Below are 12,016 nucleotides of genomic sequence, written 5' to 3'. Positions count from 1 at the left end.
CATTTTCCCTTCTCTTGTGCTGTCCTTATCACGTTCAAGAGAAAAAAGTAATCACAGTTATTACTCTATCATAGTGGTCACACTTTAACCTCTCAAACACATTGTGGACTAATAGGACATTTCCATGTCACCAGATAGCCTAGAAAGACAGTGCACATGCAAAATCCCACAACGGAGTGGAAAAGTACACATTTGGTTTGTTTAAAATAATTCCTTCCACCAGCATAATACTGAAAACAAGTTCACTAAAAGCTCAAAGTGGAATTAGAAACTACAGAAGGGCCCAATCACGGAGACCCTTTCCCCCACTGAAGCTTTTCACACAAATATAAAAACAGAGCACAAAGCTGCAGCAGTCTCATACTTTCACAGGTGGACTCAGCCAGAGCAGCTACTGTCACAGCTGAAGAACATGTCTGAACAACATCCACACTCCTGAACATTCAGAGAACAGCCCTGTCCTCTGCCAAGCCATGTTCTTGCAAGAACGCAACCATCCTTAGTGCTTTGCCCAGGGCAGCTTCAGGGGATGGAAAAAGAAACACCAAGCAGACAGCAACATATTTAGGATCACTCAGTCTTGCGTCAAATTCTGGAACTAGCTCATCCAGCATCAAAGCCCTCAAGCCACTGCAATAGCAGCCCTTCCTCCCACAGCCCAGTGTGGCCACCGCAAAGGTCAAGAACAACATATCCATCTCCATTTTTGCCTTTATACAGTTTTTATGTCCCACTTGCTTCTAATTCTCACACATGCTGTCTGTTCTCAGTTTAAACACACACGCTCCAAGTAATGCCTAAACATAGGCAGGTTGTAGTTACAGACAAGTGAAGCAATGAATGCTCCCTGGACTAAGTCAGTAAAATAAATTAACCAGCCTCTAGGCTATACTGAGAACTGAAGTTTTAAACTTAGCTTTTGCCTCCACTTACATATGCATGTATGAAACTCCGCACGTTCACCACATCCAGTAGCATCCACGCACTAGAAGTGCACGTGGATGAATATGTTCATGCACTACATGTAGCAGCTACTGCCGCTGGACACAGAACCCAGCTGACAGATGTTATGATTGTTGTGGCACGTGGCTAAAACGTACTGCTACAGCATTTTCCCCTAACAGTATTAACCAGATTCTCCCTCAGTGTTTTCCAGCATACAGCCTGCCTGCCGGAAAGGAAGCCACTCGAATAAAAGCCTCCAACAAATTGAAGAGAGCACTTAAAGCTGCTTCTACCTACAGCAGGAGGGTGCTATTATGTAATAAAGCTCACAACACTGACTATACATTGCTCAGTCTAATGCTGCAGTACATTAGTTTCCATCTGTACGATGAACAGAAACCCTATTCTCAATGAAGCTCAAGATGGAGCTGGGTGTGGGTGAGGTAAATGTAAGCAAACTGCTACTGGAAGAAGCTTGAGCATTGTGTAGCAAGTACTAGTTAGGGAGAGCTTTACTACCATGACAAAAAACAATTGCTGTCTTTACTAAACGAAGAACACAGCTGTGTAGCTCTAAGAAGCCTCAGAACTAAGAATTAAAAAAAAGTTCTTAATAATTAATGGAAAAGTCACAGAGAAGAGAAGTTGGTGTTTTCAGAAAAGTATTCCAGTTTCCTAACCAGACTTGCTGGAGCTGTTGAAAACACTAGTCTGGATTACCACGTACGGAGTAATGGTAAAGCTAAGTAAACACAGAGCTGTCTTCTCCCAACACTTAACTCTTAAAGCACGTAATAGTGTTTGTAATTAATAGACCAGCAGTCCAGAGCCAATAACATGAAGCTGAGCCAGTTTCCCATATCTAAAAGTTACAGAATTGTACAAGAAACTAATAAATAGGCCAAGTCATTTCTGTACTCTATAGTCTGTATCAGCTATATTCATCCATAAAATGAAAATTTTATTCACTACATTTAATGCTCATACCTGCTATTATAAATGGACTATTTAATGCCCAGTTAGATTGGCAATATTAAGATAATTTTATTTTAAGCTTTATGGATTTTCAAAACACGTACAAATAAAATACTTATTACAAATTTCCATTTGCTAAAGTTTCTTCAGGAATATACATCAAGCATGATCCCAGCACACAGATAAATGGCTTTTACAGAGAGTGTTACATAGAGCAATAAGTGCTAGTGAAAGAGCCAGTTTTTCCAGATACATTACAATGAAAACAGTTTTCCTTCTCTTTGTCAAATCCAACATTTGAATTTTTTTTTTTTTTTAATTTTATTTTAAGTAGCCAGGTCTGAAGTTAAAATGTGTGCATAAACTGACTGTGGAAGTCAACAGGCACTCAGAAGCCCTGAAAGGGACAATAAGCAATATTTTTCAAGTTCGCTAGTTCAAGGGTAAAAATCCCTGAGAGACAGAAAAATCAACCCCTTTTTTTTTGATGGAAAGATGTTTGTCAAAGGACATTTGATGAACAGACAGACATTGCCAACAGACAGCCATGAAGATAAACTATGAGACTGAAGAGCAACAGTAAGGCAGAGCAAGGAAACCAATCTGTGATGCTAGGTAACAAGGAATGCCTTTGTGGGGCAGCACGGGACTTCATCAAGGCTGCCTACTTGCAAGCAAAGCGTTCAGCAGAAATATATGCAGAGATACAAATCACAAAATATGTACATGCTAACCTTGTCAGTTAAGATGGGAAATGCTTCTACAGTATGTGTGAAAAACTATAACCCCACTTAATTATAAGCAGTACACAACTGACCTCAAGAGTTAAACTATAAACAAGAATAAACAAATATTGCACCCTAATTTCAAAGTCTCCATTAGGACATTTATTACTTGAAACCAGTAGATTCAGAAACACAGATCCATACGTTTTCTGTTACTTGATGCCAGTGCAGAATTGCTCAGTTACAAGTATTTAATAGACCAGGTCATTGAATTCTCCAGGACCTGATCTCAGAAGCAGCATGCCTCTGACCTTCCACCTCACGTCCCTGAGCTGCTGCTGGACATCAAAACAGCTCTTCTGCTTTTTATGAGTCATGTCCCAGCAGGGTCCTGTTCCTTGCTACACACTGGGACAAGGGTCCTCAGCTACGTCCTTTTCCTTAAGCCTATTGTGCATACCCAAGCTGCGCCATTCAACTATGACACCATGCTGATTTTCAATGCTATTTAACATGTAGGCAGGTCAAGCTAGCTAGGATCAAACAAGAGCTCACCCATACCATTCACTAAGGCTGACCCAAGCCTTCACAATAGCAGAAGTTGCAGTGCTTCCAGGTTTTTGAAACATCCAAGAAGCAGCCTGTTACATCTGACAGATATCAAGCACCACAAAAAGCAACACTTGAAGGAAAGTGTGGCATAAATGGTGAAACCAAGTCAAAGTAGGCTTCAGTTTCACCTGAAGATCTAATCCTAAAAGTTAATATAGGTTTCACAACCAGTATACTTAGCCTATGATCAGCTACAGATTTAGAACTATTAGCAGCTAAACAAGGGTTTTAAGAGCAACCTTTAGCTTTTGACCTAAAGATCTATTAATTACCACTATGGAGGGACGATCCAGTTTGAAATCAGATGGTCTTTAAACTAACTAGAAAGCAATCATCATGCTTATGCAAGGCCCTCATGCTAGCCACGCTTGCTCAAGAGCAGGACAGAACTCTAAACAACAGATGTTGATAGCATGAGCCCTGTGCTATTTGAACATCAAATTTCTTTATAATATTTCATAACTGCTATCCTCTTAAGGAAGTGACAAGTCAAACTACCTTAGCCCCACTTCAGCCCAACTGTGCATCCAGTTATATGCTTAGTTTACCAGAACAGGAGCAGCAAGTTCTCAGAGATTTGCCAATGTGTTACTTTATCAAAAGGCTTTAGGAAAAGAGCAGCTATAGAGGAAGACCACATCACCTCTCCCAGCAAGGCTTATCCAGTGTGCTTATCAAGAGACACATCAAACTGTCACAGCTTGATTTGTGATAGTTTTCCCTCTAAAATAGCATTATATTAGGGCATTTGTTCCACATAGGGATGTGCAGTTTTACCGAAGGACTGCTGTTTCAGTTCTCTAAATGGACTCTCCAGACTTCAGGCTTTTGCCCTAGATTTAGGTCACTAGTAATTGGACATGTGTAGAAAACGCACAGGCTCAGTGTTGCTTAATTAATTTCTTAGTCTGTTGATTTGGCAGTCATCCTACAAAACAGAACAGTTGGATATTGAAACTTGTATTGAAGAATACATTACAATAGCAAGCCTCCCAAAATTAAGTCTATCTTTCAGTACTAGTGAAATAAATATTTTAAATTGCCTCGAGTACAAAGTGAAATCAGTTTTAGTTGCTCAGGTGAGACTATCAACTTGGCTAATTAAAAGGAATTATTTCTTCTATAGCATTCAGATTGGAAAAAAAGATCAAGCACAGCACAAAACATAGAAACCCAAAGACTCTACCAAGACCTTTGCAAGATGAAGCACAGAATGGACAGGTGCCAAAGTCTTGCAATCGATGGAGCAGAATCAACTATAGCAACTTTTTATCAGGGACATTATGTTCCCAAGCAACTGATGAGTACACCAATGACACATTAATGCTGCAGCATGAAAGACGAGTCCTGCGTATTATTCTGAGCTGTACCAGGCACCTTTCAGTATTTTAACTGCTCTTGGAGCAGCATGTTCGTGATTAAGAAAAGCTCATCCAGTAAAATAAGAATTAAAATTCTTTCTACTCCCAGAAGGCTTCTGCCAGTTTAAGTCAACTTGCTTGATGTTTTTTAAAACCATTCTTGAAGGACACAGAACAGTCCCACTGTGCTCAGTCCTGGCCATCCTCCCAAGCTTTCTGTTGGAGCTCATTTCCCCACCATCTATTTACTTCACCACAGCTCCCATGTGCTTTAGGTAGTTTTGGCTTAAGCCTAAAAAGCAAATGAGAAGAGACAGCTGCCTCTCTGCAGGAACTTCTCACTGGTGACCCTGGGGGTTGAGTTGGCAGAGCTATGCAGACTTTATAAGAAGGCTGCTCTACAAAACAGTCTTAGGAAACTATTCACATATTACCTGGAGTATAATATTTAGTTCAGATCAGGAAGTATTGTATTTTTTCATGAAGAAACAGGTTCTGTACCTGAGCAGATAGTTTTAGGGCATTTTTAAAGCTGACCTAACATGCCTACCTTGATTTATAACAAAAAGGCATCTTGATTCCTTTCACTAAGAAGTGAACTCTGCCAATAAAAAGGGACTGAAGAATGAAAAACTCACTTTTAATAGTACTGAAAGGGAACAGATCTCTTCAAAAGCCTTGCATACAAGGGCACTCAGATGGTTGTTAAAGTAAAAACAACATACAACAATATTTGCAAAAAAGCTTAATATAATCTTTTAAGTCTATAAACTAAACAATAAATATGGAAGGTGTACATGGCACATCAGAGCAGCTAAATATTATAACAAACAAGTACAAATTGATAACACTTACCTATCTTGTCAGTGATAAATTTGTCACTACTGTGATACAAGTTTAATATACAAGATGTTTTTCCAAAAGAAAATCACAGAACCAAGTTGATAGAGAAGGTGAGGGAGAAAGGGAGACAATAAATAACAAGGCACAAAAACCTCTCTTGCTGCAGCCCTGTAAGGCACCACCGTGCAAATGTGAAACTATCAAAATCTGCAGTGGAGAAATTCTAAACGTGTTTAAATGACTGGATAATATATTTTAAAGTTTACACTATGCTCATACCTTTGGGAATAAAAATACTTACAGACCTTTATTTACACATAGAGGCTTTAAAAAAAAAAAAACAAATTAGTGAAACAGGTGAATTAATACTCAAAATACAGGAGTCAGTTAATTTCTCCCAGACAGCTTCACAAGTGCAACTTTGATCATGACCTATACTGGCCTTGTTAATAGAGTCCTGGATCCAATACGGTACAGAGGGAAATGCTGCCAATTATGTCAGATTGTGTGTGGCACATCAGTAGTTTTAACAAAACAGACTTTAGGGATTAGGATAAGAATAAACTGATTTTCAGTTGTAACCAAAATTTATTTAAAACCAGAGATAGAAGGTCAGTAGCATTAATCTAACATCATACCTATGGATCTTAATACCCAAAGTTGTAACTTATACCTCTATTTAAGAACTGGGCAGTGGCATTTCTCTTTCCTGTTCTGTTACCTGCTCAGAAAATCCCTCATGAGACAAACTTCAGCAAAAACCTTCTCCATTACTATAAGGTTACAGATACTTAACTAGGCTTACATACTAAGTTTCCCCTTTTTTTTCTTATGTTCCACAATCTCTATTGCCTCCTGCTAGATGAATTTTTTGTCTTTTCTCCAGTTACGTAAAAGTCTCTAGACTGTACTGAAATTACTTAAAATATGTACAGGTTGGACAAGTTTTTACAAGATGAGAATAGGATTTCACTAAAAACTAAAATTTTCTTCCAATTAAACACATTTAGGAGGCACTCAGTTTCTCATAAGCTTCAGACACATTGACGACTTTTTTTGTACTTGGGAACAATGTCAGTAGACTACACTTCCAAAACTTCTACTTCCATTCTTGCAACTTGAACAACTACACAGCACACAGTAAACAATCTGAATGAACCTGACTATTCAGTTATTTGTCTAAGTTTTGTTTTCTTATGTGACATGTTTTACTCTTTTTACTCTGCATTTAAATACCTTACCACAAATCAAAACATTCAAGGGCAGACACAACTTGTAGCTCAATCTGAGCTGACAGAGAGGAAATCAGGCCAATCTATTATATTTTAAACAACAGAGGAACTGGAAGAACAAACGGTCTTCAGTGATAAGGTAACATTCATATAGCTATTTGCTGAAAGGCTGTGCCAGCTTAGGCATGCTTCATTATAGTCAGTCCTGTTTTAAGGAAATAACAATTTGAGCAAATACAATGTAAACAAGAGTCAGGGTGACTGCAGTAGTAAAGAACAATAATATCATTGATCTTACAGGTTTAAGGCCAACTATTGATGATTTGAAATATAGCATGCTATTCCATGGCACTCAATACACAGAAAGTTTAGTACTGGGTGCATTAAACAAGGTTATACATATTCGTATCATATGCAATATATACATGTAGCTTTAGTTCCTAAAATAGAAAGTTCAAGTTTTCTTGCCCCAGTAAAGTCAATCTGTGACAAACCACCTGTGTTTTCCTATACTGAATAAAATATTACTATTTTAATCAATTTAGTGCAAACTGACTTAAGTCCAAAGACATAATATTCCTTGATTTTTAGTCACTCCTTACCAAATGCCCCTATTTATTTTAAAACACAGCTACACTTTTTTTGCCTTCACAGAACAGCAAACACTTGACAGTTAGCGTGCTGTTCCAGTCTACATTAACAAAACTTGCTGATATACAAATCATGTTTCAGTCATGCAGCACAGAACCATCCTCAAAATAATCCATCTTTTAGTTTACTCTGTCTAGAAGAGGAGCACACTGCTGGATTTTAATTAGCATGTCATCCTGGCCACTCCATACTCCAAGCTGACAACAGCAGGCTCAGCTTTCGAGAACTCTTCCACGAACTCACTGTAGCGATTGTCTGCTGTGTTGCTGCCCTCTATAGTTCTTACAGCATCATTCACAGGGATCAGTGGCTGCTCCTTCTTGAAGCATGGAGGGGTCTTTAGTGCCACGGGTGCAGGATGAGGAGACTGTTGATGTTCCTTCACAAGGACTGCACCTGACTGCCCATTTCTCTGCTTTATTTTCTGAAATATAGATAATAGTTACCAACAGTGAGCATCACTGCTTTACTGATAATATTCTGCTTAAGAGAAGTAAATCCACTTTTGCTGGCCAAGTCAAACCCTCTATTACGTACCCTGGGTTAGATATGTAACAGTATTATTAAGTGTCAGGCCATCGGATAAGACATTTTTGCCCACAGTTTACAGCAGATGCTACAAGCGCTGTATGCTTAAAATTTGCAGCTGAGCTGAAGGCAGAACGGTTGCCTGTCAATGTCGTAGAGAAGGAAAGGTTCTTCCAGACTTGCCCCTTGTTTGGATGCTGTCAAGGTGGGAATAGTTTCTGGAGTACAGGCAGAGCAAGATAGGCCTTGATACTATTAAGCAAGCATGGAGCTTGCAGTAGACCACAAGTCTCTTAAAGACAAAAAAGCAGGTTCATATCTAGGCCCTTACGTCCTTCCTAAAAGGATTCTAAAATACTTTTTCCTTTAGATCTGAAAACTGCCAATACAGTTTGTTCAAGTCCAGAAATACACTAAAAGATTTCAACTAGAACCCATCCTGCAAGCACTAAGCAAGAGAAAACAGACTTGGATTACGGTTTTATAAAAATTCAAACAATCTCACACAGTAACTGGAAGCTTGAACTATTTAACTGAACTGATATTTTGCCAATATGTTTGTGCTCTATCAAAATCTAGACTGAGTCCAGAAGACTTCAGTGTCTCTTGACACCAACTTTTTGGAGATGGAAATAGAAGTAGGAAGGTCTACCTCAAGATTTTAAGCAATTCCACCTCTTCATTAATCAAGTGAGAAATATAGGTTCAGGTGAAGTTAATACATTGGAACAAGATTCTAGTAAAGGGAAGTCTCAAGTTAATTTTTGTCCTGCTTATTCTTCAGTTTGTTTTATCTTGAGTTTTCATCTTGCTTCTTCAATTGTATAAAAACTTCAGTATACAACTAAGACTTGAAACAGTTTAAGATTGAGACCTGAATTCGTTGTATTACAGTAGGATCAGTTTAATAAAAATCTTTCCCCCTATGAAACCTGTACTTCCCCTCCACCCCAACATAACATACAGGAGTTAAGTGTTACCATTTCCAGCCACACACACACAAAAAAAAAAATGGTTAAACTGATGATTAGAAGATTTATGCATTTTTTCAAAAGGTTTTACTCTGAAGTTTCAGCATCTTAACCAACCATAAGGAAGAATCAATTAAGTGCCACTCAAATGCCAGTTACTAAGTTGTACTAGACTAGAGTAAGATACACTGCTCAGTCCTTCCTGGCTGTTTACTGTAGCAACCTAGTAGAAGTCATTTATAGAAAACTGATCTCTGGATTTAGCCCTATCTCCAAATAAGCATTACAAGGTATATGCTCCATAATTATGGTGACTTACAATAACATGCATCTGCATATTTAAGAGAATAAGTTGAGAAGGACAATACTTACTGCTTCCATTTCAGTAGCTATAATGGAAATAAAACATTTTCAGTCTCCTTGGTTCAGCAACACAGCTATAGCTACAATGGGTACCTTGTAATTGAAGATAAATTTCACAATAACTGTAACCGATATTAAGCCTTCTTCAGCAATGCTTTGATAGTAGGAGCACTTCTACATAATACAGTTCTTTAAGGCACAATAAATTGTGTTTAAGAGCAGAACACTGGATGCATAGTCTGGTGTTCAGCAGAGAAGCATAAAGTCAAAGTCAACATTACATAGAATGAGTGCTAGGCCATACAGTAGTGACATTCATATGAAAGCCAGCAGCATTATTACAACTTTAAATGTGCATTTGAAGAACAAGTTACGAGTAAGTACACTTATTTTCTAATACTTACAGCTTCCAGTTCTTTAATGTCTTCCTCCAGTTGTTTATTTTGTTCGCTGATGTTCATTATAAGATTGAACACAGACTGCCTGGGATGCATACTTCGATCAAACTGATGGTACATATTTCTCCAAAACCTACATGTAACAGATAGTTAAAATTATGCAGGGTAAAGACAAAATTGAAGAGATATTGTATGTACTTCAAACTTACTTAAAATTGAATGCTACTGTATTAGGCTCCAAAAGAGTTAGTTCTGGAGAAAAATCAGGATTATACAGAGGATTCTGATACTTCTTTTGTTCATCCAGAAGGAACGGCCACAAAGAGTATGTCTTCTCTTTTAATCTTAAGGGAAGAAGAGATCAAGGTCAAGACACTGACTGCAAGCAAAAACCAGAAGCTGTCCAACTCAACATAATAAAACCATCTTAACTTTTAAAAAAATAAGTTACCAGAAATAGTTATAAAACCTCAATTAAAATCTTTTAGTCAAATCAACTTCCTAGCATATGCTAATGTTGGATAAAACGATCAGTTCTAGAAGCTCTAGTGCTTATGCTGTGCAAGTTTCGCCTAGTTACAATAAATGCTTTTAAAATACAGCTGGAGACAAAATGAACCTATCAAAACTCTACAGAAGTTTTCTTACTGAAAGCATTGGGAGATATCCTATTAACACTTTTAATACCTCTAACTGACAATAATCAGTCTTGAGCAGGCAAGAATTTTAAAGTTACCTAAAAACAGATTGGAGGAAACAATGAGATGATGCTTCCAAACTTAAGCTTACTCATTTTTAAGGAAGGCAAGGGGTGGGGGAGCAGGTAAAGAGAGAAAGAAACTTCCACTTTCCCTATGAAAAGTGAGCATGGTATGTTCTCCCAGAATTAGAAAGACTATCTTCAGTGTGCAAAAGCATGAGACAGTCCCGTCTCTATTTCTATTCAGAGCCTAAAATGAAGAAGATTCACAGGAGTTCTTAGTCTGCCAGAACAAAAGACATGGTACAAATATATCTGCTTACTTTAGTTCTTCTCGCTCTTTTTGGCAGTTTCCAAGGAAGTTACCAAACTGGCATGAATGGACATGTTCATGGATCTGAAGGAGGAAAGCTTCATTGTACTCAAAGGCTTGTGGAAACTGCTCAGTCAGATTCCACACACTTTCTAAAAATTGGGTGAACACTGGCGAGATTTCTTTTGGATCACTGTCCAACTGACAACATCTGAAAGATTACATAAACAGATTGAAACAGTTTGTTAGAAATAAAAAAGTCTTAGTGCACTTGTTTTTAAACAACAGCACATTAATTTGACACTAGCTTTGGTTTGGAGATTAAGCACCTAACTTTGAGAACTAGGGCAATTTTTGAATAAAAATAAGTCTATATTTAACACGTTTTTATGACTTGTAAGTCACATCTGTATTTAGTAGAGAAAAGCAACACAAGAGTGAAGTTCCTTTGTGTCTATTACTTCCATAGTCAAAATTTGGAGTATACCAGTTAAAAGTAAATTAATAAGCAGTAAATAGCAGCAAGGCTATTGTCATAGCTGATGATAGGCAGATCAAAGGAAAAACAGAACTCAATATTCAGGACCTCTAAAGGTAGGTGTGATGTATTAATTAAAACATAAATGCAAACTGATTTTTGAAGATATCAAAAGTAAATGTTTTCTATTGCCAAAATAGCTGTGACGTAGCTTTAGATTGGTTTTGCACTGTCTATGCATATGTACAGATCTAGCCGCAGTTATCAACATCGGAGAGTGAGGCATGTAGCACTAGAAATTTATGTCTATAATAGAAATAAATTATCCAATAGGTATTTGAATAAGTAGCAATACACAAAGTGCACTGTCTGTTGAAAATGGCTTACTTATTGCAAAACTTCTAGCAATACTGCAGTAGTTTAATATTCACAAGCTGTCTTTTAAGAATACTCAGTTCAGTTTGCTGTATACATTTTACTGTACTGGGAGAGTGAACTACCTGTCAGAGAACTTGTGCCCAAAAGAGATCCAGTCTTTCTCTATCAAGACCTAGAGGTAAATAAAACAATTTCGTGTAAAATGTTACTCAGTCTTACATCTATAGTATTAACCCCACAGGTTATCAATATATTGTATTTTAAACTTGAGTCAAATAGCTACAGTAAGAGCAACTATTTGTCACTTTGTAGTTCCTTTATTTTCTTGGAAGCCATTCACAAGAGGGTCTCAAAACATATTTCTAAAACAAGTAAAAAGTTTAGCAGGTTGAAAATCAGGTGACTGCTGTTAAGCCAGGCTCCCTTTAAGCATATTAATGTCATATAACTTCACAAAGAGGTTATCAAACAGCTTGCAAAAAAATTGTGAAGTATAGAAAAATATTTAGTATTGCATTCCTGCTATCATACTTTACATAAAAC

At 37.5% G+C, this 12,016-nt stretch overlaps 1 protein-coding gene across 1 annotated transcript in view; it reads right to left on the bottom strand.

Annotated features, from left to right (window-relative positions):
* Positions 1 to 1,964: 1,964 nt before the first annotated feature.
* The window catches only part of MTMR6 (myotubularin related protein 6), a 28,664-nt gene continuing 18,612 nt past the window's right edge, over positions 1,965 to 12,016 (bottom strand). Inside the window, exons 10-14 of the mRNA XM_086739506.1 lie at positions 11,596 to 11,645; positions 10,628 to 10,828; positions 9,814 to 9,948; positions 9,611 to 9,737; positions 1,965 to 7,768 (exon numbers count right to left, since the gene is read on the bottom strand). Of these exons, the coding sequence (XP_086595632.1) occupies positions 7,508 to 7,768; positions 9,611 to 9,737; positions 9,814 to 9,948; positions 10,628 to 10,828; positions 11,596 to 11,645 (774 nt within the window). The 3' untranslated portion in view covers positions 1,965 to 7,507. The remainder of the gene's footprint in view (positions 7,769 to 9,610; positions 9,738 to 9,813; positions 9,949 to 10,627; positions 10,829 to 11,595; positions 11,646 to 12,016) is intronic.

This window comes from Chlamydotis macqueenii, chromosome 1 (assembly GCF_036417535.1).
Source record: "Chlamydotis macqueenii isolate bChlMac1 chromosome 1, bChlMac1.mat, whole genome shotgun sequence".
Classification (NCBI taxonomy): domain Eukaryota; kingdom Metazoa; phylum Chordata; class Aves; order Otidiformes; family Otididae; genus Chlamydotis; species Chlamydotis macqueenii.
The sequence above is the reverse complement of the archived record's forward strand: the minus strand, read 5'-3'. Positions and strand labels throughout refer to the sequence as shown.